Source organism: Artibeus jamaicensis, unplaced genomic scaffold (assembly GCF_021234435.1).
Source record: "Artibeus jamaicensis isolate MK-2021 breed Jamaican fruit bat unplaced genomic scaffold, CSHL_Jam_final contig_447, whole genome shotgun sequence".
Taxonomy (NCBI): domain Eukaryota; kingdom Metazoa; phylum Chordata; class Mammalia; order Chiroptera; family Phyllostomidae; genus Artibeus; species Artibeus jamaicensis.
Genome location: NW_026521834.1, coordinates 3,649,575 through 3,674,124, shown reverse-complemented (window position 1 = coordinate 3,674,124; position 24,550 = coordinate 3,649,575). Strand labels below are relative to the sequence as shown.

The 24,550-nt window shown below is 49.7% G+C and overlaps 1 protein-coding gene across 2 annotated transcripts in view; it reads left to right on the top strand.

The window, feature by feature from the left end:
• The window catches only part of IL6R (interleukin 6 receptor), a 48,542-nt gene that overhangs the window by 20,123 nt on the left and 3,869 nt on the right, over positions 1-24,550 (top strand). For both annotated transcript variants that reach the window (XM_053666204.1, XM_037162496.2), the window contains exons 3-9: positions 297-420; positions 2,704-2,885; positions 3,125-3,291; positions 3,916-4,057; positions 16,089-16,141; positions 16,968-17,034; positions 19,720-19,810. In XM_053666204.1, the coding sequence (XP_053522179.1) occupies positions 297-420; positions 2,704-2,885; positions 3,125-3,291; positions 3,916-4,057; positions 16,089-16,141; positions 16,968-17,034; positions 19,720-19,810 (826 nt within the window). The remainder of the gene's footprint in view (positions 1-296; positions 421-2,703; positions 2,886-3,124; positions 3,292-3,915; positions 4,058-16,088; positions 16,142-16,967; positions 17,035-19,719; positions 19,811-24,550) is intronic.

The window sequence follows — 24,550 nt, the reverse complement described above, 5'->3', positions numbered from 1 at the left end:
TTATTTGTCATCATTTAATTTTATAGTAGGAAACTGAAAAGAGTTTGGGACTCGCCCAAGGCCCCGCAGCAGGCCTGTGTGACTCCAAAGCCTCTAGTTTTTTGGGTGTTCGGTCTCCCCTTCAGGCAAGTGAGCCTTGGGCGTCTCCCTTCGCTGTAGTGAGGCCCTTTACTTTCCTGGCCAGAATTGTGTGTGTAGCTGTTTGGCGCCGGTTCTAGGGCTGGAGGGCAGGGAGGTGGGGAGGGTCGAGCCGGGTGGTCCCCTGAGGAGGAAGGTGAGGTGTGCTGGCTTTTCAGTTCCTCCAGAGAAGCCCCAGCTCTCCTGCTTCCGGAAGAGCCCCCTGAGCAACGTGGTGTGTGAGTGGAGTCCTCGGAGCGCCCCCTCCCAGAGGACTGAGGCTGTGTTACTGGTGAGGAGGTTGTAAGTATCCTGGGCTGGGCTGATGTCTGGGTCTGCTCACCCTTAACCAGGGCCCTGGGGCTGGGTGAGGGGGTCTCAGAGGAGACAGTGGGACTGGCCAGCCAGCGACTCCAAAACTTTATCATTAGAAAATAATTCTTTTGGGAGGGAATGAATGAGGGAACTGAGGCTTCAATTCAAGTGCCTGCCTGTGTTGGCCACTGTGCTAGGATATTTGTCCTATTAACCATCACAGTAGCCATGGGAAGTGGGTGTTCTTTTTCTCCTTCAACAGACAGAGAAATTGAAGTTCTGAGAACCTGATTAAATTGTTTAAGGTCATCTGACTAGTAGCTCTGCTAGGAATCAAACCCAGTCTGTCTGACTTCATTCACAATACACAGGGTTTGGGCATCTGAAGAAGATGCAGATGTCCTGGGTGGGGAAGGGCGGCCAGTTCCTTGTCCTGTCCTGAAATCGGGCTCTTTCCATTTGAATGGCAGGTGAGAGGAAGTGGTGAGAGTGGTGACAGGATGGAGAGGGAGCTGGGGGCGGTGGGGTGGACCCACACCTGCCTGGGTCCCTTAGCACCAGCAGACGGCACGAAGTGGGAGCCCTGGGTGCATTCGGGCGGGGTGCAGAGAGGGGGAGACGTTGAAAACCAACACACCCGTGCAGTTTGTCTGTCTCCATCCCAGAGCCAAGGGCCCTGTAGCCCAGGCGTTTCTATCTGAGTTTGGGCTGTCAGTCTTCAGAGTATCAAAAAACCTGGGCCCTGGCGTGTGTGGGTCCGTGGATTGAGTGCTGGCTTACAAACCGAAGATCACCAGTTCGATTCCCTGTCAGGGCACACGCCTAGGTTGCGGGCCCTGTCCCCAGCTGCGGGCTCTCAAGAGGCAGCCATGCACTGATGTTTCTCTCCTGCCCTCCCCTCTCTAAAAATGAATAAATGAATATTTTTTAAAAATCTGAACAGTGAGTTCAACAGGCCAGTTTGGTTTCTCCTGCCCTGACTAGCACATAGCAAATTTATTCAGTCGACAGTTCAGCTAGAATATTCTGTGCCCTTGTTACCAGCATTGTGAGAGAGACAGAAAGGCATTTCAGCTCCTACTCTTGTCAGCAGCCTCTGGCCCTTCCATCCTCCCACTGGGCGGGGCGTCTCTGCCTTGAACTGAGGAAGTGGGGAGGGGGGGAGCAACTGAGAAGCTGGAGACCTCAGAACCCATTCAGGCCCTACTCAGCCCCTGGCACTGTGGGGGGTGGAACAGGCCCCTGGAAGGAGATTGTAAGGAGATTCTGTGCACACAGTCACGCCCTTGCTGAAATGTGCTTGCTCGCTCATTCATTCCAGGGGCATTCGGGGAGTTCAGCGTCTGCCGGGGGTTAGGCACCATACTAGGGCTGAGGGAGACACAGCAGGTGTGGAAGGCTGGGCCCTGCACTCCAGCCCCACAAGGGGACACAGCTGTAAGCATGCGGCCCAGGACCCTTTCTTCCCAGGGTTAGGTGGGATGGAAGTCTGGGTGGTGTTAAGGGAGGGAAGGATGGAGGGAGGTTCTAACCCAGACTGGGGAGGTCGAGGCAGGTTTTCCCAGAACAAATTTGGTCTGGGCCTGGGGTTTAAGCCCATAGCAGAGGTTGGTGGCTGATTTGTTGCCCCAGCAGCAGGGCGAGTGGCTGCCGTGGCCTGCATGCCCAGGCAGGTCCTAAGTGAGGGAAGTCTCGGGCTTCTAGGCCAGACGCGATGCTGTCCGACTCACCTTGAATCTCTTCGGTCACCCAGACTTCTCTTCTGGGCTCTCCTGCTGGAAGTGCTGCCACCTCCTCTTAGACCCCTAGCACTTTGTGCTTCTGGAATGGCATTTCTACTGGCTGTCCCCTTTGTCTGACGGCAGGCCTTGAGGTTGGGGCCTTCCTTGATTCACTTCTGCAGCCCTCACCTTGCCAAGAGCACACATCTGGCAGGAAGCCAAGGAACCACGTGTCTGATGCCTCAGTGACTGAGTGCACCCACTTTCTGCACTTTGGCCTGCCAGGCACCAAGCTGGGTGTTTTTCACTCATTTTTTACAAACCACTATGAGGTAGGCACTACTACTACAATGTCCCCGTTTTCAAACAAGCGGACACAGGCTCAGAGAGGATCGTTTACACCAAGTCACAAGAGCTACCAAGTGTGCAGCCGGGACGCAGACCCTGGGGTCCGACCGCAGAGCCTGGCCCCTCCCCTCACGCCACACCCTCTCTCCTCCCGACTCAGTGCAGAAGCTGAGTGGGCTCACTCTCGTTTTGTGCCCGGCAGGCAGCACGGTCCGGTAGAAGACTTCCAGGAGCGGTGCCAGTACTCTCAGGAGTCCCAGAAGTTCTCCTGCCAGTTGGCAGTCCCAGAGGGAGACAACTCTTTCTACATAGTGTCCCTGTGTGTCGCCAACAGTGCTGGGAACAAGTCCAGCAGACCCCAAACATTTGAGGGTTACGGAGTCTGTACGTAAGCTCTTGCAGGCCGCCCTCTGCACCTCCGAGCTGTTTCCTGCTAATTTTGTTGCTCGTGGGCTTCTTGGGGCAGGGAGGGGCCGGGCTGGGCCCTTTGGAGCTTTACTTGACAGGTCTGACTATGGCTGACCAGGGAGTGCTCCGGGGCTGGGGTGGCCTCCTGCTGTTGGGGCTCTTTCCTCGGCAGTGCACTTGCCACCACATAAGAGCCATGCACCCTTTTCCCACAGTGCAGCCTGACCCGCCCGTCAACATCACCGTCACCGCCGTGGACGGAAACCCCCGCTGGCTCAGTGTCACCTGGCGAGACCCCCCGTCCTGGAACTCAATCTTCTACAGGCTACAGTTTGAGCTCCGATACCGGGCTAAACGGTCAAAGACATTCACGACATGGATGGTAACTTTTTTTTACTTCTGGATAGAAAAGTACCCTTGGGGGGAAAAATACAATAAAAGAATATACCATTAAAGCCCCACCCCTCAAAATATCTTTTCTTTCCAAAAAGAACAAAAAAAGAAAAAGGAAAGTACCTTTTGGCCCTAAGGGGTACTTTAGCCCTAAGGGGAGAGGGTGCTAGAAAGAAGCAAATGGGTTCTGGGTCCTCTTCTGCACTCACTGCTGCGTGGTCCTGGGTAGGTCAGTCTCTGAGCCTTTCTGCACATCAGTGGCATCATCTGTAAAGGGGAACAGGGATGCCAGACCAAGCTCCCCTTCGCAGGCCTGTTTGTAAGAGTGAGAGTGACCTGGGACATGCGTGGGGGCTATGAGCGCGTCAAGGGTGTGGCTGCAGGATCCCGCAGCGCATGGGCTGGGGCGGTCACTTCCAGCTTCTGCCTGTGTTGGCCCAGAGGACATCCCTGTTCTCTCTGCGCTGCCAGGGTGGTGTCAGCCTCTGCAGTGTCTGTGCCCACCTGAGTCACCCACTAGATCTGAGAGCAGGGGCCGCTGAAGGGCAGGAGGCAGCCAGGGCTATCCCTGTCCCCGTGGAGCTGCCCCCCAGTAACTGTGCCGCTGCCTCAGGTCAAGGATCTCCAGCATCACTGCATCATCCACGATGCCTGGAGCGGCCTGGAGCACGTGGTGCAGCTGCGGGCCCAGGAGGAGTTTGGGCACGGCCAGTGGAGCGAGTGGAGCCAGGAGGTCACGGGCACTCCCTGGACAGGTACTGGTGGGCACGGAACGGATACTTTACATTTGCTGCTGTGTCAGTTTCCTATTTCTATGTCACAAGTCACCACCAAACTCATGGTAAAACAGAAACCATTTATCTGCTCAAGATTTTGAAAATGAGCCAGCTATGTAGCGCTTATGCTGGTCACACCTGAGATAGTAACGCGGTTGTTTGGCCTGCGTGGTCCATGGTGGCCTCTCTCAGGTCTGAAGGCTGGAGCTGGCCAGGGGCTGAAGCCCTTGGTTCTCCCTGGAGCCTGGCACCTTCCAGGAGACCAGCGCAGACTCGAGGAGAGGAAATCAGTTTACAGCTTGATGGCAGGAGTTGCAAAGAATTTGTAGCTATATTTGATCTACCAAGGTTACTATGCTTTTTATTATTTATTTTATTTTACTTTTGTTAGTGCTTTTTTTTTTTAAAGACATAGCATTTTAAAAAAAAGATTTTATTTATTTATCTTTAGAGGGAAAGGGAAGGAGAGAGGGAGAGAAACATCAATGTGTGGGTGCCTCCTGTGCTGGGAACTGGCCTGCAACCCAGGTGTGTGCCCCAACTGGGAATTGAACCGGGATCCCCTGGTTCACAGGCCTGTGCTCAATCCACTGAGCTACACCAGCCAGGGCTTGTTAATACTTTTTATTTTTAAAAAGCTGTTAAAGGTAATAGTAATTGTCTTTGGGGAATTTTTGAAATTAATGTGTTTGTTATAGAACATAAAAAATTTTCAGAAAAAAATGAAGAATAATTTCACTGCTATTCTTACCACTCAGAGAAGCCAGTGAGAACATTTTTTTCTTTTCTTTGTTTTTCTAGAGAACTTTTTAAAAGACGATTTATTTATTTATTTATTTATTTATTTATAGAGAGAGGGTAAAGGAGGGAGAAAGAGAGGGAGAGAAGCATTGATATGTGAAAGAAACATTGAATGGTTGCCTCTTGCAAGCACCCAAACTGGGGACCAGGCTCACAGTCCAGGCATGTGCCCTGATTGGAGTCAAACCAGCAAGCTTTGCTTTCTGGGGTGACAACCCAACCCACAGAGCCACACTGGTCAGGGCTCCAGTGAGAACATTCTACATATGTCTTTCCTTTCTCTAGGTGTATTTGTGTGTTTTATATATGATATAAACAGATCATATATATATGCCACACACACACACACACACACATATATATATGATCTGCCCAGAAGGTATGCAGCCATGTAATATGAAAAATAGAGATATTTATTGAAGAAGATACAAGAAACATTGTACATAGGACAATGACACTTCAGTCCCCTTCAGAGTAGGCACCTTGGGACCTCACACAGTTTTCCCAGTTGCCATCAGCTGCTCCATTATAATTTCCTGAATCTCATCTAAGGTCTGAAATGTCTGCCCTTTCTAAGGTGATTTCAGTTTTGGGAAAGGCAGAAGTCACAGAGCACTGTAGGGTGGCTGAGTCACTTGAGTGATTTGATGTTTCACCAAAAAACTGCACCAGATTGATGCATGAGCAGGCACGTTGTTATGATGAAGCTGCCAATCACCAGTTGCCCATGGCTGCAGCCTTCTGAACCATCCAAATAGTTTCCATGGAGGAATGTTCAAGCTTAATGCAAAATCTGATGCAGATTTGTGGCTCTACTCACTCAGTCATGTTGGATGTGACTACTACACAGTACATGTGCTCACTGCATGACGTCTACCGCCCTCACTGACTGGTACAGTGAAGTTGTCATTGTTCACACATGCACCTGCCAGTCCACGCTCCTTGGCTGCCAGGTTACATGTATGTCATGCAATCTGTTTTCGCTATATTAACAATGGCTGGACATTTTCTGGACAGACTTTGTTTTGTGTGTGTGATATAAAATATTGTGTGTCTTCCCATGCTGTTAAAGGTTGTTAAATATTTTTGGAAATGTATTGTTTAGAAACTGGATGATTAATGTTTTTTCTTAACTGATAGGAATTTTTTTAATGTTTAAAATTCCTCACACTAATGTACGCCCAAGGCAAATAAGCAAAGAAGAACTTACGACACCAGTGTCCCCTGCCCCGCCCCTCCCACTTCCAGTCCTTCTCGCTGGAGGAAGCTGCTTGACTTTCGGTTTCTATTTCTTCTGTTGGTACCCTTCTTAATTCTGAACAACAACTTGATATGGCCGGGTTTTTTTCCTGAGAAAACAGTTTGGGACATTATCTTTGACTCTTCTGTGTGGAAGATGAGGATGTGGCCGGCCGGACCCGGTGCAGGGGTCCGGCTGCAGCCCAGAGACTGGCCGCCCAGCCTCTGCTCCCGGCTTCCAGACACCGCCCTCCGCCCCCAGCGCTCTCCCTAGAACGGCCTCCAGGCGGGATTCCCTGTCACAGCTCTCGCCTGTCAGCACAACTGAACCACATCGGTCGTTCTCAAATACCAGGGAATTCTAGAGAGAATAAAGGACCCGTTTGTTGACTGTGTATAGAGGAAAAGGTAAAGATGGAAATAACATCCATTGTCCAGGCCTAGGGACCCCTGCCCCTTCCTCCACCCCCGGCCTCGGGGAGAAGACTTCTATGTAGGGTCTGCACAGTCTTCCCCCAGAATGGATGCTGTGATGTGATGGTGTTTTCTGTGACGTGGCTTTACAGTCTGAGGTCCTTGTTCTTCTTGTTTGGGAGAACCAGAGGAACGGGCGTGGGGCTCAGGGTGCCTTCCTCGCTGGACGTATGCGGTGTCAAGTGCAGCCTCAGATCGTTGGTGCGTCTTCATTTCTGACCATTAAGAGCAGAGGCAGCCTTCTGTTGGACCCTGTTCTCAGAACCTCATTCTTTGTTAAGACCTGGATAAGAATGGAGGCCTAACTACTATATCGTACTTAGGAAGTCCATTTAAATAAATCAGAGCACCCTTCAGTCTAGATTGTGTCGACCCATCCTCAGTTGTCTGGCTTATGTACCCTGGGAGCCACGGCACACCCGTGTGAATACTCAACACTGATATGGCCTCGGAAGCCTTTGCAAGGGAAGAAAATTACAACATTGTGCAGAGGAAATATTCTGGATGCAGGTTTAAGAAACCCTGTTTTTGTTAGAAAGTTCTTTATTTCTTCAAAAAACTTTTTCATTGGCTCTGACTAGTGTGGCTCAGTTGGTTGGGGGTTGTCCTGCCAGGCGAAAGGTTTCTGGTTTGCTTCCCGGTCAGACTGCACGTGCCTGGGTTGCGGGTTTGGTTTCTAGTCCGAGCATATACGAGAGACAGCCGATTGAAGTTTCTCTCTGACATGGATGTTTCTCTCCCTCTCTTCCCCGCTCACTCCCCCTCTCTCTGAAGATGAATAAATAAAATTTAAAAGAATTTTTTAATTGTGGTAAAATACGCATTTTAAAATTTGCCATCTTAACCATTTTTAGGTGTATCATCAGTGGCATTAACTGTATTCACGTGGTCGCGCTCCCTCGCCCCCATCCATCTCCGGAACTCTTTTCATCTTGCAAAACTGGGACTCCATTCCCATTAATTGTTAACTTTCCACTCTCCCTCCTGAGGCCTGGCCATCACCATTTTACTTTCTGTCTCTGAGTCTGACTCTTCTAGGTACTTCATATAAGTGGAATCACATACAATACTTGTATTTTGTTGTGCCTGGTTTATTTCACTTAGCATAATGTCCTCAAGATTCATCTCTGTTGTAACATGTCAGAATTTCTATTACAGAACCAAACTAGGGGTTTGCCTGCCTGCTGCCACAATAGGAAAATTCTGGAGGCAGAGCCTGGTGAGAAAGGAAAGAGGTTTTTATTCAGATGGTGCATCATTTGGGAGAATGGCAGATTCTAGTCTTAAAGCCCATCCTCTGTGAAAATCCCCAGGGAAAGCCCAGTTGTCCTCAGTCAGATCAAAACCAAAGGCAGTGTCCAGAGTTCCTCCTGCCATTTAAAGTGCTGCCCTTTGGGAACTGCAAGAGGCTCTTGAGTAGCCATCCAGGTAGTTCAGCTTGTTACTGACTGCTCTTCAGCTTTTGGCTCCCACTTGTGGCTTCCGGGGCCAGGGGTCTCACGAATGCACTGGCTATTGTTTGCCAGGTGGGTAAGAAAGCATCTCTTCCTTCCCTTTGATTTATTTTAGTTTTGGGTGTGGGAAGGACTGACGGACATTTTCTCAGATTGCCCAATTAATTCCCCAGTGCTCCCTGAGGGCCCCAACCAGTTCCTGCTTTTTCCCAGGCTAGACTGACAGGCTTCTTCCATCCAGCACTTCTGCCTGCTGACATTCTTACCTCTAGGGCACATGTGCCTGCCTTCCCGTGGTCCCACTCCCAGTCAGGTGCAGGAAGGCGGCAGGAGAGCTTTCCCCTGTCCAAGTATCTTACTGACCTTGCACACGCTCAGTGCAGTGCCTCCTCCTGCTGCCATTTTGCCCAGGGGTGGGGGCTCTGCCCCCAGGAGCAGAATGTTGTGTTACCTAGGCAATGTGGCCCCATCCTCTGCCTGCCCCCATTGGTCCAGCCAGGTGGTAGGTATCAGTTCCTCCCTTTTTAAGGCTGAATGACATCCCACTGTATATATCATCTATCACATTTTGTTTATTTTTTCCTCTGTGACTGGACATTTGGGTTGCTTCTACCTTTGTTGTGAGTAATGCTGCTGTGAATGTGAGTATACAACTATCTGTTCGGGTCCCTTCTTTTAATTCTTTTGGGTGTAAACCTACAGGTGGGATTGCTACATCATGCGGTGATCCATTTTTAATTTTTTAAGGAAACACCATACTGTTTTCCAAGTGTCTGTACCATTTTACATTTCTATCAGTAATGCGCAGGGTTCCAATTCCTTCACATCCTTGTCAAGGGGTGTCATATTCTGGTTTTTTTTTTTTCCTTACAATAGCCACTCTAATGGTTATGAAGTGGTATTGTAGTTTGGGTTTGCATTTTCATCATGCTTAGTGCTGTTGAGCATTTTTCATGGGCTTATTGGCCATTTGTTTATATTTTTTGGAAAAATGTCTATTTAAGTAGAAAGAGCTTTCTTATATGAGCAACTCCGGCCTCCCTGGGGCGAGCTCCCTGGGGTAATCCTGACAAGTCTGCTAATCTGCTGTCTCTGGATTCTTCTGGAATTGCCAGTGGCTCTGCATCTGCTTGGGCTTTGGTACCAAGGCTGTTGCATGGGGTGGTTGTGGTTCCTCACCTGTCTATTCACCTTTCCCCGCACCTGGTCTCATCTGTGGATGTTTCTTTTAAAACTGTTGATGCCCTCCCCCCTAGCGGGAGATGATGTAGCCGGGGCGTAGTATCCAGCTTTCAGCCGTGGGTGACTTGCCAGAGGACCACGTGAGCTCAGACAGAACACTGGGCTTCTCTCATGAGCAGCCGAAGAGGCTAAGGTACCCACCCTGTACTTGTGTGCTTTTGGTGGAGGTTTTCAAAATCCCAGGAGTGAATATATCCAAGAGAGACACCAGCTGTTCCTTTTCCCCCTGTGGTTAGAGCAGGAGGGATGTGAAGATTCTGATGCAAGAAGGATTTAGGCTGGAAATTGGGGGTCACTCCCAGAAAATGAGAGGGGGTGTAGAACGAGGTTACATGCGTGTTACTGACAGGAGTGATTTGGCTGATTGGGATATGTAAGTGCATTAGGTACAGCATCACTGGGCCTCTTGACCCTAAGCACCTCCAGCCCTCAAAGCCCAGACCCACAGCCCCTGCCTGTCAGCCTCGGTGTGGGGGTGGTGATGCCTAGGTCATGGGAAGTACACTGGACCTGGAAAGCAGAGTGTATGGCCTTGGCAAAGTTATTGACCTGTCAGAGCTTCGGTCTTCTCATCTGTAAAGTGGAGATAATATGACCTTGATATCCTCTTCTGAGAGTTTTTATGAGTCCACTGAAAAAGCATTCTTTAGCAAATGTTAACCCAAAAGCAAATGCAGGGGACTGGCCATTAGGGTGCAGCATTGGTTGGTCCTTGGGGTGAAGAGAGTGGGGCTACGGTCATCCCAGAATCACGGCCCTGGACGGCATGACTCCGGATCCACTGAACAGGACTCTGGAGGGGGAGGTGGAGTGGGTATTTTGAGAAGGATTTCTCAGTGATTATAGAATGTGCCGGGGGCGGAGGGAGCGTCCCACTATCATATAGTGCGGTAAGGCTGGGGAGCAGATGGTTCTTGGGTGGTTTAGAGAGAGCAGAAATGCTTCTTGGAGGCGGTGACATTTGAGTGTGTCTTGGAGGATGTGTAGGCAGAGGGGAGAGCAGGTGCAAAGGCAGGGACTGTGGACAAGGGGGACAGCACTGTGCTGAGGCTGGAGCACTGGCGTGGGTGGGAGAGCCAAGTCGGGCAGGTGGAGGCAGACCTTGGAAGGCCTGCATGAAGGCGGGGTGGACAATGCTTGGTGGGGGGCTAGGGAGGGGCCCGCCCAGCCTGGCCTTCAGCGGGAGCTGCCCCCTTGAGGCTGGGGCCTGGCTGCGTGTAGGTTTTGGTCCCAGCAAACCGTTTGAGGGCAGGGCTCTGAGAGTCACACATCTTGGGGTCCGTGCTCCAGCCAGCTAGGCCAGGTCACTGCTGACCGCACGTGCGGCAGTGACTCATCCAGACTGTACCACTCGGGCAGGAAGAGAGGTTACTGACAGGGCGGCTGGTCAGCAGCTCTCTGCAGGGACAGCTGGCATCATCAAGTGAGTCTGGGGACCGGGCTTGCCCGTGAGCTTGGAGCAAGGTGCCTGGGGAAAGCCCACTGGACAGAGAGGGTTATTTCTTGCTCCTCACAAATTCTTGTCACTTCATTTCATACCTTCTGTAGGTAGAGAGCAGAGGGGGCCCATTCTTGAGAATCCCTGGTTGGAGGAGGTGCTAAAGGTTTGCATTTGCAAGGCCTTGGGGGTGCCCTGAGGCCAGGGTTGGGGCGCTCTCCAGGCAGGTGGGTCTCCCAGGCCTAGATCTCTGCAGCTGTACACAGGTATTGTCTTTTAAAACCCTCCGGCCATCCCATTCTGCAGGTGTTCATTCTACAAGTGCCCCTCTTACTGACCTGCTGACTCTGGAGTGTGAGCACTGTGTGCCCTCCACGCCACTGCTGCAGGCGCCTTTCCAGATCCCTGCCTGCGCAGCCTCAGCTCCCCATTGCTGTCCCTGTACTCGAACTCCCGAGCTGATGCAGAGGGCCTTCCTGGGCTGCTGCCCGCCCTCATGCTGGGTCCTCCTTCACTTACCTTGTTCCCACCAGCTGGACCGAACACGACTCAGCGCACGCATGTCCTTCTGTCCCCATGCCGTTCGGTCATCTGGCCAACTCCCTGTTCCGCCCAGCTGCATCACCTCCGCTTTCATCCCCGCTGCCGGCCCAACCCATCCACTTAGCTCAGCAACTCGGGGACTAAGGGATCTCACAGGTCTATACAATTTCAAAAAGAATTTTGGGGACCCAGTAAGATTACCTACTTTTAATTTTGCTAAGTACATGAAATTAAACAACTAAGTAAAAAATAGGTATTGCTGGTTAATTACCATCGTCATTATTTCATGAAAGAGAGGATGAAACAAGGGCATGAGTTCGGCATACAGGACACTCAGGCAACCTTCCCCATGCAGGCACCCGCATGGCCCTGTTTCTCCTTGTCTGCAGACCACCCCCAAGGCTGTTGGGACTCAACAGGCTGTTACTTGTATCTCCTCAGGAGACTGTCAGCTTCTCAGTGAGGTTTTTGGTGTTTTGATTTCCTTTTTTTCTTGAATGGTGGAGTAGAGATTGACTTTCTGGTTGGTGGTTTACAGGCAGTGACAGAAGGTGTGAGGTTGAGGGAGGGAGGGAGGGAGTGTGAGCAGAGTGGAAGGCGCGCATGTGTGTGTGTATGTGTGTCTGTCTGTCTGTCTGTCTCTCCCTCACCCTGCCCCCACTGTGAGGTCTGGCTTTGGGGCTCCTCCCTCATCTCTCTGCCTCCCTCTGGCCTGCCTGGTTTTTCTTTCTCCTCTTTTCATTCTCAGCACGTCCCTGTATGTCCTCTCTGTGTGCCAATCTTGAGCCCTGCCCAGTAGCCTGTATCTTAACTTCTCATAATATACCACTTACACACCTTTTGGAAAATGTTCTCTGTTCTTTTTCCGCCTAATTTACTGGGATGTAACTGACCCATGGCACTTCAGTGGCTGCAGGTGTGTGCCACATGGCGATCTGATTGACGTACGGACTGTGAAACGACTGCCATTGGCCCCAGTTTTCTTTCTTGTGCTGAGAACTTTCACGGTCGACTCCTAGCGACTCTCAAACGTATAACGCAGTGTTATTAACTAGACACCACGCCATACTTTACGTCCCAGAAGTTACTGTGTTCTCTGTTCTTACTTTTGAGACTTGGGTCAGTTTTTATTTTTTATTTATTGTTTTCCTCATCTGAGAATGTTTTTTTTTCTCGCTTTTAGAGAGGAAGGTGGGGAGAGATAGAGGTAGAGATGACAGATAGATGGATGAAGAGAAACATCGATTGGCTGTCTTCTCACCTGTGCCCCGACAGGTGATGATCGTACCTGCAACCGGGGCATGTGCCCTGACCAGGAGTCCAACCCACGCCCTTTCAGTCTATGGGATGATACAGTGAGCTAAGCCATACCAGCCAGGACCGGGTAGATTTTTAAACAAACATTATTGTGTACCAGGCCAGTGCAAGGTCCTTTCAGTGTGTGACCTGGATTGTCTGTGCAGGAGGAAGCCACCCCCTTGCTTAGAAATGAGGAAACGAAGTCTAAGAAAGAGGTTCAGCCCTTGACTGAGGTTTCACATCTGGTGTGAGGAAGCCTTGTTCACATTGGGTCTCTGCGTTTCAAAACCCAAGCAAGCAAACCCAAACCAATCTTCAAATTAATGGAAATAAGTTTCCTGTTTTAGAATCTTGTGTTAAAAAAACAAACAAACTGCAACTCACATATGGTCTTCTATTAATCTCATTTACAGTATGATCATTCAGTTTGTTATAAATATAAAAATTCCTTTTCTAACTTTAGAATTATTAGTGCAGGGAAACCACACAGTGGCAACCCCTGTTACTTTTCCAGTAGTATTCTTTCCCAAGTGGTTCCCCCTGATTGAAATTTTCAGCAAGATGCCAGATAAGATGGGTACAGGACTGAGTTTACAAAGACGAGTAGAACCCGGCCTCTGAATCTGAGAAGTGTTCAATCTAGAGATGATATTTAAAATAAAGGGAAAAAATTCATTCTTGGAGCCAGAAAGCTTTACATTTTTTTTCTCACAAAAAGTCTGGGCAAGCTAGCTAACCTCCCCTGCATCGGTTTCCTCATCTGTAAAGTGGGAATAATAATAGGACCTACCTCAGAGTATTGTGAACTGATTCAGTTAAAGTAGTGAAAATGGTGCCTGGCGCATAGTAAGTGCTCAATAAATGCTGGGCAACAACCACAGCAGCCGTAGTTTCGTTACCACTGTCGTCATCACCACCGCTGCCAGTCACCTCTTGGCACACAGGGTACTCACACGGGGCAGTGCCTGAGGGCTCCTTCCCCCCCCCACCAGCATGCTAACCGAAGTGCAGTGTAAGGAGAAACAGAGAGTACTGCCACCTGAACAGAAAAGGAGTGTGCGCCTTCATGTTACGACTTCCCGTGGCGGTTGTGAGGCCCGGTGTCGTTGTGAAGTGGGCAGCATTGCCGGCCTCCTCTGATGCTGTGAGGGCAAAACGAGGTGGTGAGGCGAGCGACCGGGAACTGGTGTGCAGAGGGCCTCCACATGTTGGTGCTAGAAATATTAGTAACATTAACAAAATGCTGATAAAACTACATTAGCTAATAAAATTAATTTCATTATTAATCTTACTTCCATTGAGTCCCAGTTTCTTCATCTAGAAAGTGGAAATGATTATTATTAATAAAGGTGCAAAAGTTGCCCCGTCTTCCACCCCAGGGGACAAAGTGGTCTGAATTAAGGGCCCCCATGGTTATCTAGGGAGATGTTTTTAAGGTCTTGTTACATAAGACTTAATTTTATTCTGATTAAAAAGCTTCTATTAATTTGGGGAGCTTTCCTGAGTTATTTGAGATGACACCAAAGTAAAATCCCTGCTTTACCCCTGGGAAACTGAGCCACCAAAGGTGAAACGCCCTTCTCTGGGCTGCCTGTCACACCGGGGTTCAGAGCTGACGGTGGAACTACATGGGTCTCCCTTTCTTCCTGAACTTCTCTTTGGGTCTGGGGACCCTTCTAAAAGCCCTAGTATCTGGGTCCCATCCCCAAGATTCTGAGGCTGTGGGTCAAGGGTGAGCCCTAAAAGGCCACAGACGATGCTGAGTTTAGGACTCAGCATCGATGCTGAGTTTAGTGGCTGGGTTTAGGACTTACTGGGCTGAACGACCATCTGTTCTCAGCCGTATTTACTGTTCAAGCTTTCACTCCCACAGCCCAGTGCCCTTCAGTCCCCTCCTGCTGCGAGTCCCCTCTGCTGGACTTGGCTGCAAGGAACACAGAGGGCTGAGAATAGGGACCCCTCCGTTTATTCTAGGTTGGTTTTGGGTACACTGCCTGTGTGACCTTGGATAAGTTGCTGTCCCTCTCTGGGTCTCTGTTCCCTCTTTGCACCATGGGAAGAGAGAGTGAACATGCTCTTTAGGTCCCCACCGCCACCGGTGCTGCCACGTGTGGTGTTCTCTCCAGGGGGTGGCCCGCTCCTGCGGGAAAGTCTCTCTGGGTTGGGAGCAGGGCTGCCTGTTCCTCCACCCCATTGCTAGTTATTTCATTCCAGGCTCACGGAGGCTCGACATTGTTGTGTAAACAGTTTCTGCGGTATTTTAACTTCTTCATGGTGAAGTGATAAACTGAAAAGAAAATACTTTAAAATCCAGAGCATTCTCTCTGTTGCCAGTCACAGTTTAGCCCCCAGTACCCTGGGTCCGTGTTTGCTGCTGAGCCCGGCCTTGGGCCTCACTCCCGCTTTGCTGGCCCTGCTCCCATGGAGGCTTCTGCAGAGACACTGTCCGCGGAGGGCAGGGCCTGGGGGGCACCGGGTCCCTTCCTTCTCGAGCCATGTGTCCTAAATCCACCCAGCAGATGAGAACTTGTTACATTAAGTACTTTTTATTGCAAAAAGGTGCCTAGAAGGAAATGTCAATGTTTGTTTTTATTTATTTTATTTTTAATTTTATTTCATTCTTTCCAGTTTTATTGAGAAAGACTTGACATCCATCACCATGTAAGTTTAAGGCATACGGCAGGACGCTTGATGTAACACACTGTGAAATGATTACAACAGGTTTAGCTGACAGCCTTCATCCCGTACAGATACAATAAAAAGAAAAGGAAGGAGAAAGGGAAATAGGAAAAAATTCCCCCGTGTGATGAGAGCTCCCAGGATTTATTCCCTTGACAACTTGCCCGTGTGTCACGCAGCAGTGTCAGCTGCTGTCACCTAATTAAACCGTGAGCAGTGCTCACGTCTGGTGCTGTGTGTCCTTCCCATGTTGTTCTTCCTGTGTGTGAATGTGCCTGTGGCGCACGATGTGACAGGAAACAGGGATGGAAATAGGTTTCTTTTAAAATTATGGATCTGACTATATGGCTTTTTTTCTTTTTCTTATTTTGCTTTTAATCCAAACCCAAGGTTATGATTTTATATATCTTTATTGATGCTAGAATTTTAGAGAGGGAGGAAGAGAGGGAGAGAGAGACGGATATGGGGGAACCATTGCTTGCTGCCTGGGCACCCCGACCGGGGACTGAACCTGTAACCCTCCTTCCTCTCTCTCGGTGGACGACGGGACAGTGCTCCAACCAGCTGGGCCACTTGGCCAGGGCTGGAGTTTTCTTGCCTTGCATTTTTCGTATAACATAGCATGTCCTCAACATTTTTCTAAAATATTTTTAAAAGCTATGCAATGTATGGCTATATCATAACTTATGTAGCTAGTCCCTTATGGTTGGATGTTTGGTTATTTCCAACACTGTGCTCTTTTAAATAATGTTGCGATGAACTTTGTTCTGCTTCTGCAGCCCATCAGATAGGACCTCAGGGTCTATGCATCACTAATAAAATCTATTTCTTCTATCCACAGAGCCCATGAGTTTTTCAACTGAGACCAAGGTGGAGGTGTCTCCCTCTGTGGAGGTAAGCTAATTAATGTTCTCGTGGGAGGGTCAGGGCAGCAGCACCTATTGGTCAGCATTATGGCCGGCGCCAGGCAGCCTTCAGTTCAGATCTCAGCTCTGCCACTTACTCCACAGGACACTTAGCTTGAGCCTCCAATTCAGTTCCTCTGAGCCCTTCCCTATGGACTCCTGGTATCATAATGGTCTGGAAAGAGGATTACCTCTGAAGCTGCTTAACAAATTCTCAAGTAATCCGATTTCCTACTTAACTGCTTCTCCTCCGTGGTTCTCAATTCCCAAATGCTAAGCTGGCTGGAGCTGGGCAGCACAGAGGAGTCCGGGGTTGGCAGAAGCAACTCCAGGGTGGATTCCAGGCCCTTGTGGCCGGAGAGCTCCCAACACAGGGCGTAGAGGCATCGATGCTGACCGAGAACCTGCCGAGGCACTGGGCTCTGAGCCTTTGCATTTGCCATCTCATTCGATTCTTACATTAACTGAGAATCTCAGTTACTTTCAGATTAAGAAATCTGTCCAAGGCCACATAGCTAGCAACTGGTGGCTCCAGGCTGCTAGCCTGCGATTTTCCCAGTAAGCAGTGGCACGTACGGCCTGGCACCAGGCCGTAGGACAACTTCCACTCCCTACGCAAGGTGTAGGTACAAATAATGCAAATAACAGTGCGCACGTTGAAAGTGACGAGTCAGACTGAAGAGGTTCATGACTGAGAGAAAGGAATGGCTCTGGCGAGCCAGGGGCCGCTGAGGGTGAGGGGTGGTGCCAGCGCTGAGTCCTGAGTGGTGGTGTGGTCTGCAGAGACAGGCTTACCTGACGAATGTCTCTTTTAGGCACTTACTCTTGGTAAAGATGATGAAAATACTCTCAATCATTCTGCAAATGCGACAAGCTTCCCGGGTAAGCACTGGATAGTTTTGTATTCCCGTGACCTAAGGGGCCTAAAAGGTTCATCTCTGCAGAAAGTGCTTTTTATTTGGAGATGTTGGGAGATGCCAGTCTGTTTAATGAAAAGCACCAATGGCAGAAATATTCTTTTATTACCATATATGCCCAATTTTGATATCATACTAAAGTATTATGAGAGGACCACAAGCATAATGAGACAGATCAGCAAACGATTTCACAATTGACTGGAATACAAATGAATGTGCCACAAACAAGGTGACTGGGGTCTGAAATGGGGCGCATGGGAAGGACAGTCTCTCTGTTCTGAGAGCCCCTGGTTTCAACGTTTCTGATTCCCTATACCTGCAACACCAGGCAAACTTACAAAATTTGCATAAAAAAAGACCACAGGCACCATGTTTGTTTTACTATTTGTTTGGGGCTCCTGGAGCCCAGGCTCTGCAGATTCAGTATTCAGGCAGTTGTCAGATGGCTGTTGGGCTTCCTGAGGGATCCCTGACGCGGGCTGCACGCTCTGTGGCAAAGCCCGACCTCAGGCAGTGCACCTAGGGCAGACCTGCCAAATCCCCTCGGGCTAAGCTTGGCCTGGCTGGGGACTCGAAGGGAATTGAACCCATTTCTGCTCTGCCAGAGTCTCTGACAAAGTAAACTGTAACTGAGCAGAGTGGGTTCCAGGCCAAAATGAGGCATAGATAAAGTTAATGAAATTTAGAGACTTGAGAGAGCATGTCCAGTTGGGAGAATCACAGAAAATTCAAGGAGGAGGTGCCATTTGAAATGCACCTTGAATGGTATGGGGGGGAAGGCAGGAGGGTAAGGCAGAAGTTCAAGGGTGACTGTGAAGGAGGGACCCTGCACCCACTCTCACTGGTGATCTCATCCAGCCCCTTGTATTTATTTTATTATTTTTTTAAATTTTATTTATTTAACTTTAGAGGGGAAGGGAAGGAGAGAGGGAGAGGAACATCAATGTATGGTTGCCTTTCGTGCGTCCCCTGCTGGGAACTGGCCTGCAACCCAGGCATGTGCCCTGACTGGGAATCCAACTGCGGCCCTTTGGTTCGCAGGCCCACACTCAATCCACTGAGCTACACCAGCCAGGGCCAGCCCCTTGTCTTTAAAAACAGCTGATGACCCCCAGATTTATACCTCCAACCCTGACCTTTCCACCAAGACCTGGGCTCATGTATCCACTGCCTCGCTGATGTGTCTGCTTGGACGCCTACCGGAAGCCTCAAACTTATGTCTGAAATGCTGGGTGCCTTGCTGCCTCTCCAACCCAAATCTGTTCTTCTCCATCCTCCTCATCTCAGTAACTGGCACCACATTCTTTGGGTTGCTCAGACCCTGGGGATCAGGCCTTTTTACTCCTTATCTCAGGTCCAGTTCCCTGGCAGACCCTGTTGGTTGGACCATGAGACATGCCTAGAAACTGGCCATCTCTCACTATCTCCACTGCCAATACCTGGTCCCGCCGGTGCCGTCCTTCATCCTGTGGAACCTTAGGAGCTGCCTGCTGGTCCACTGCAACAGTCTCTGCCAACCAGCGGCCAGAACAGCTTTTAAAACACAAACCCAAGCTCTCCTGGCTCATACCATCTTCCCCTGAGGAAAAGCCAAAGTCCTATCAAAGGCCATAGTCTCTACAGGGTCAGGCCTCCTCCATTCTCCTTCTCACTTGCTTTGCCCTCCTTGCTCTTCTGCACGTGATCTACTGCAGGGAGTAACAGTGAAAGGACTCCTGTGGTCCCTGCTTTCAGGGGGCTCAGACTGGAGGTAGAGCTGGAGAAGTAACCAGGATGGCACTTACCCAATTTGAAGTAGGGTCACAGCCCAAAGGAAGTGACCTCATCTCATCTGAGACCAAAAGGCCAAGTAGGGACAGGACAGAAGATGGGTAGTGAAGGTGGGAGGAGCATTGTGGGAGAGAGGTGTGCAGGGAGCCCTGGGAGGGGAGGGAACAGGGCATGTGGAAGAGTGAATGAAGTTCTTAGGGCTGGGGCTTGAGTACCAAGTGGGAAGGCAGGCAAGAGATGATGCCCTGTGGAGACCACTGGACCCAAATACTTGATTTAAAGCGCCTGAGCCTCCCTGACGGTGTCCTCAATGGAACTGCCATCAGTGAGGTCCCCCAAACTTTCTACTTCTTGCCCCTCTGTGCCTTGTGGGGACAGGCTGAATGCCACTAGAAAAGCCACTCTGAAAGTGAGTGGGAGTCTGTGGCTGGCCACGGGTCTCTGAAACTGTGAGCTTGAACTGTATATCTTGCCAAGTGACAGAATCCTGGGGTCTGTCAGAGTCTGCTGGGAGTCTGCTTTGGCCAGAAAACTGGCAAGTGGCCTACTGGTCAGCAGAGCTGTCTCCTCCTCTGGGAGTGAGGTTCCTTTGAGACTTTTTTAAAAAGATTGTATTTATTTATTTTTAGTGAGGGGAAGGGAGGGAGAAAGAGAGGGAGAGAAACATCAGTGTGTGGTTGCCTCTCATGCACCCCACTACTGGGGACCTGGCCTGAAACCCAGGCATCAACTAAGGACCCTTTGGTTTGCAGGCTGGTGCTCAATCCACTGAGCCACACCAGCCAGGGCTCCTTTGAGACTTGATAGCACCAGCTGAATGGTTTATTTTCTTCTCTTCTTTCTGCTCCTCTTCCTCTCTCTCTCTTTTTTTTTTCTCTAGTGCGAGATTCTCCAGTCCCTCTGTACACATTCCTGGTGGCTGGAGGAAGCCTGGCCTTTGGGACGCTCCTTTGCATTGGCATCGTCCTCAGGTGAGATGGGTCCTGGGCATGGCCCAGGGTGTTCTCGTATTTCTTATCCAGCCAGCTTTGCCTGTGCTGGGGTGATGGGTTAGAGAGCCACGGACGATTCGACATATGTTTCAGAGGTAGGATTAACAAGATTTGATGACATTAGATGAAGAGAAGGAAGGAGGGGGAGGAGCCAAGTCTGACCCTGAAGTTTCTGGCTGCAGCAGTTGGGCAGATGGTGGGGTCACTCGCCAAAATTGGAAACACTGGAGGAAGAACCACTGAGTAAAAAACGATGATTCTCGTTTGGGGCCACTGAGTTTGAGGTGCCTGTGAAAACCCCAAGTGGACAGGTTTGGTGGACAGTTCTGATCAGTGCTGTGTGCAGATGGCAGAGGATGGGGACAGGGCCGGTGAGGGCACCTGGTGGAATTCCAGGGTTGCAACCTTGGACAGCTGTGTAGAGGAGGAGGGGCTGAGAGAGGGGCTCAGGGGGAGGAGCACCAGGAAAACCTGGCTGTGAAAACCAGAGGGAGAGTGTTAGACACTGAAGAAGAGCCTTAGGCTCTGGGACTGTAAGATAAATGTGGCCTTTCCTCTCCTCAATGAGCTGCCCACTAAGGTGATTAAGGTACCATGTGAGAGGCACCAATACACACACAGGTAAATCTCAGGTGCTTGGTCAGATCTCCTTGGGAACATTCCCTGTCTCCTCTTGCCATGGTTAGGAAACATGCAGGCCAAGCTGGGGCCCTGGCTGCTGTAGCACTGTGCCCATTTCATCCCACTCCAGCTCTCCATTGGCCATTGGTTTTGCCATTGACTTGCAAGCTTGCAGAAAAACCAGCTAATGGTGCTCCCAATGAATGGTCAGTACAGAAAACTTCCACTGTCCCCAGTTTTACTGCAGAACTTGCCCTTTTGCATGTACTAAAGCCCTACAAGAAGTCAGGCTGTGCCCTGACCTTGACAATGATAATGCAATGAAAGAAAAACTTCTGTCCTTCCTTTCTCTTGCCTCATGTGTAACTTTCAAGAGACTCTCGCTGGTAATTGTGGGAGGTGGTGTTTGTGGGTGTTTGGGGAGGAAGGGTAAGACCATGGTAGAGAGATTTCTGCAGGTGGGCTCACTGGGTCCTCACAGTGACCCTGAAATAGTCTGCCCACAAGGTGTTCTGGGCTGGAAGATTAGCCAATGATGACTCAATGTGTCCAGGGTTGTTTTCATTTTGATTTTCCCACAAAGTGGTGCTCAAACTGACCAAAGGGTGTGCAGAAGATACAGTTCCTCGTGAGCAGAGTTAGCTCCCTGGAGAAGCTGGAACTCGCCGCCCATCACACCTTTGGGCCAGCATTCAGGGGTCCTCTACTGCCTTCTTAGGGGGTCCTTGCTCTTGCCTCAGGCACTTGCTTCTGTGTCCTACTTCTATTTCTACATCATTAGGGCTTCAGTAGGCCTTTCTCGGAGCCCACCACAGACCACGTAGAGTAAATATGATTTCCACTTGACAGATGAAGAGACTAAAGCTGAAAGAGGTGGAGTGGTGTCAGCTACTAATGGTGAGGTCAAGGTCCAAACACAAAGCTCGTGCTCTGTGGATAAGGCATCAGAGTCATTTAGTTGGATTCTTTAATTTTATAAATGAGGAAATAGCCCCAAGAGGCAAGATAACTTGCCTAAGGACACACAGTTTGTTATTAGCAAAGCCAGGGCTAGAACCCACGTCCTGAGAGTCCCAGATAACCACTCTTGCCTGTTGTCGGCTAATAGGTAGATCCAGGTGGTCCTATCAGCCCACCGTTGGCCAGTGGCACCATTTACAAGCAATGCCATGCTGTGAGGCTGTTAATCACTAACAGAGAAGCGTTGTGTTGCAGCTGGTCACAGAGCTCATCACGGACCTAGTTTGCTCATGTGCTGATAGTGCTTGAGCACTGGCTGGTTGCTACACAACCAGGGTCTCTAGAGGCTCCATGCCCTGTGCTAGGAACATATCTGTAATTTATTTCCTAGCCTGGTGGGTTTCCATCTTCTCCCATATAAAGCAAATTTATTTGAGAAGAGGCCAGTTATTTCAAGTGACGAAAATTCCCTTTACTCCCCAAGTCCTTCATGTCAAGAGAAAGGTATAAACCCAGAGACCCCCTGGGAGTCTAGGATTGCCAAAATGGCCCCACTGCAGTGACCGCTGGGACGGCCACACTGCGACCGGCAGACCGAGCGGCAGGTGGAGGTACATCCTGACAGTCCCTGGTACTACATTTTTCTTCTTAATGCATTTGTTTGGTATTTCAAGCAAAGTATGGTATTTTCCAAACTATTTTTCACTAATATCGGCGATATTAGTGAAAAAAAGTGGGCTTCCCAGGGCAGAGAATTCTTTTTCTGTACTTCTGTGCAGAATGGACTGTCACCTAGGTGAGGACTTCCTACATGTATGTACCTTCGATTTAGAGAATTTTGTACTGAATACAGTCTCATTCCAACAGTTCAAAACTGGCAGACTCTCCTGCCTTCATCGGGGGGCAGGGACTCTCAGATGGCCCTGGGGGTGGGGTCCCTTCCCTCTCCTTAGGTCTTGGTTTCTCTGTCTTATTTTATAAAAAGAATGAGAGTTATTATGAATGTTTTTATTTTTCAAACTTTCAGCTATAGAACCTTTTTCTTTAAACAGTCATTCTGAAGTCCAACTATGTAAACTAGATAAAAGGTGGAGGCCGAGGTGACAGCTTGTCTGTCTTTCCTTCTACCTGCCCCGGGCCGTCTCGAGCCCCCAAGCCCTTCCCAGACCCCGGTCGGCGCAGGGCTGTGCCTGTATGGACATGCTCAGGCTGGCTGGTCCGAAAGGCCCTTTGAGCTCAGAAATGTCTCATCGGCTCCTCAAAATATTTCAAGAGTAGAAGAGCTCATTTTTCTCAGTTACTTATCCAGTTGCTTTGAAAAAAAACTGAGGGCGGAGACTGCTTTCCATGTTGGTTAAATAACATCAATAGAGATTTAAAAATTGTGATATTTTATATTTGCTGAATACTGGCCATTTGCCAAGTATTGACAAGGAAAAAAATCATAGATTATGCAAAGAGAGGCACTGTTAATTTTTAAAACGTAAATATGTGGAGGAAGTCTAACAGACATGCAGAGGAGCGTGCACCTCGGGAGTGCACAGCTCCGTGAGTTTTCATGGGCGAGCGTGGCCCTGCCGCGGCACCCAGAGCAAGAGCGCTTCGTAGGTAATGAGTTTCCGGAGTCTGTTCCTCTGCAGAGTTTCTCGTTTGCTTTTATGTAGCTATGATGAATTTTCCTGAACCTAAAACTCTGACTCCTGCCTTTTAAATTCAGCATTAATTACAACATAAGCACATTTCACATCACACAGTCTTTTCTTTTTTTTCTCTTTTTTTTTCACGCTGTCTTTTTGCACCTCACTTTCTGTAGCTGCAGACCCCTCCATCAGGCGATGTGCCCAAGTTCACTTCACCAGCCCCCTATGACTGGGCATTTGGGGGGTTGTCTTGCTTTTATATAAAGCATTGTATTGAACATCTTTGTGCATAAAACTTTTTCCACAGCTAGGTTATTTCCTCACGGCATATTTCCAGAAGTGGAATTCCTGGGCCAGAGAGCTCGAATATTTTGGAATCCAGCATGTAATGACTCTGTCCTCCTCCTCAGGGGGGCAGAGAATTCCATCCAAGGACCCGGCACAGCTCCCGTGGGACCCTGCTGCGCTCCCCTCCTGTCTAGTGCCTGCCTAGTGAAGCCCTCGGGAACATTCTATAGTCGTTTGTTCTGTTGAGATAACAGGCTAAAAGCCACTGGCAGATTTGGTGCCAACTATCAATTACTTATCAAAACAAACACAGGAATAGCCTGTCAATGTAAAAAGAAATCCCCAGGCCTTGTTTTCATCTTTGGTTCCCCTCCTGCCTCCCAGCCCTTCTTGGAGTAGCCCACACTGGTGGGCTTGAGGGAGACCACCTTGCTCTCGCTGTGGGGGGCTGGTAAGTTTAGTCAGTGACAAAGCCCGAGGCAGGAGGGAGGAGAGGAGTCGCCAGTCACCCAGTCAAAGGGCCCCTGAGGAAGGAGACCTGGCTGTACCTTTAAAGATCGCTATCACCATCTTGTCTTTCTCTGGGCAGTCAGGTGACTTTTCACAGCTTTGGGCCCAGAAGGGAGCAGGGTGAGAGAAGCTGTGATCAGAGAGATGTCTATCTCCTTCCTGTTTAACGTTGACTTTCCTGTCAGATGAGTCACTTGAACCCGAGTGGTGCCCGGGGCTGGGCCTTGAGAAGCCCTAGCATGGTGGGAGTGGCCCCGGGGGGAGGGAGTCCTGCACAGGAGGGGCTGCTGGGAGCAAGAGGAGCTGGCCTTGCTCAGGGAGCAGTACGGCCCCTTTCCTGCTGGGAAATCGTGGCTGCAAATTATGTTCCTCCTGCCAGCCCTAATTTCACGGAGAGGCCCATTTCCCTTCCCCACTAAAGAATACACTCTTTGTCTCTTTTAAGTAAATGAATTTGGGGCTGATGTGTGCCTGTGGGCAACCTCTGGAACGGGACAAATTAGGTTCCCGCTGCTGTAAGGAACACTCCTGGCCAGCTCCTCGGAGTACTGTGTAGTGCATGGTGATGAAAGAGCAGGTGACGGAATAAATAGTCATCACTCTTTTGAGCTGGAACCTGGGACTGCCAGGCCACCAGGTGGCCAGCTGTTGGTGTTTTTTCCTCGGGTGCAGCACAGGGGGAGCTAAACATCTGTGTGGT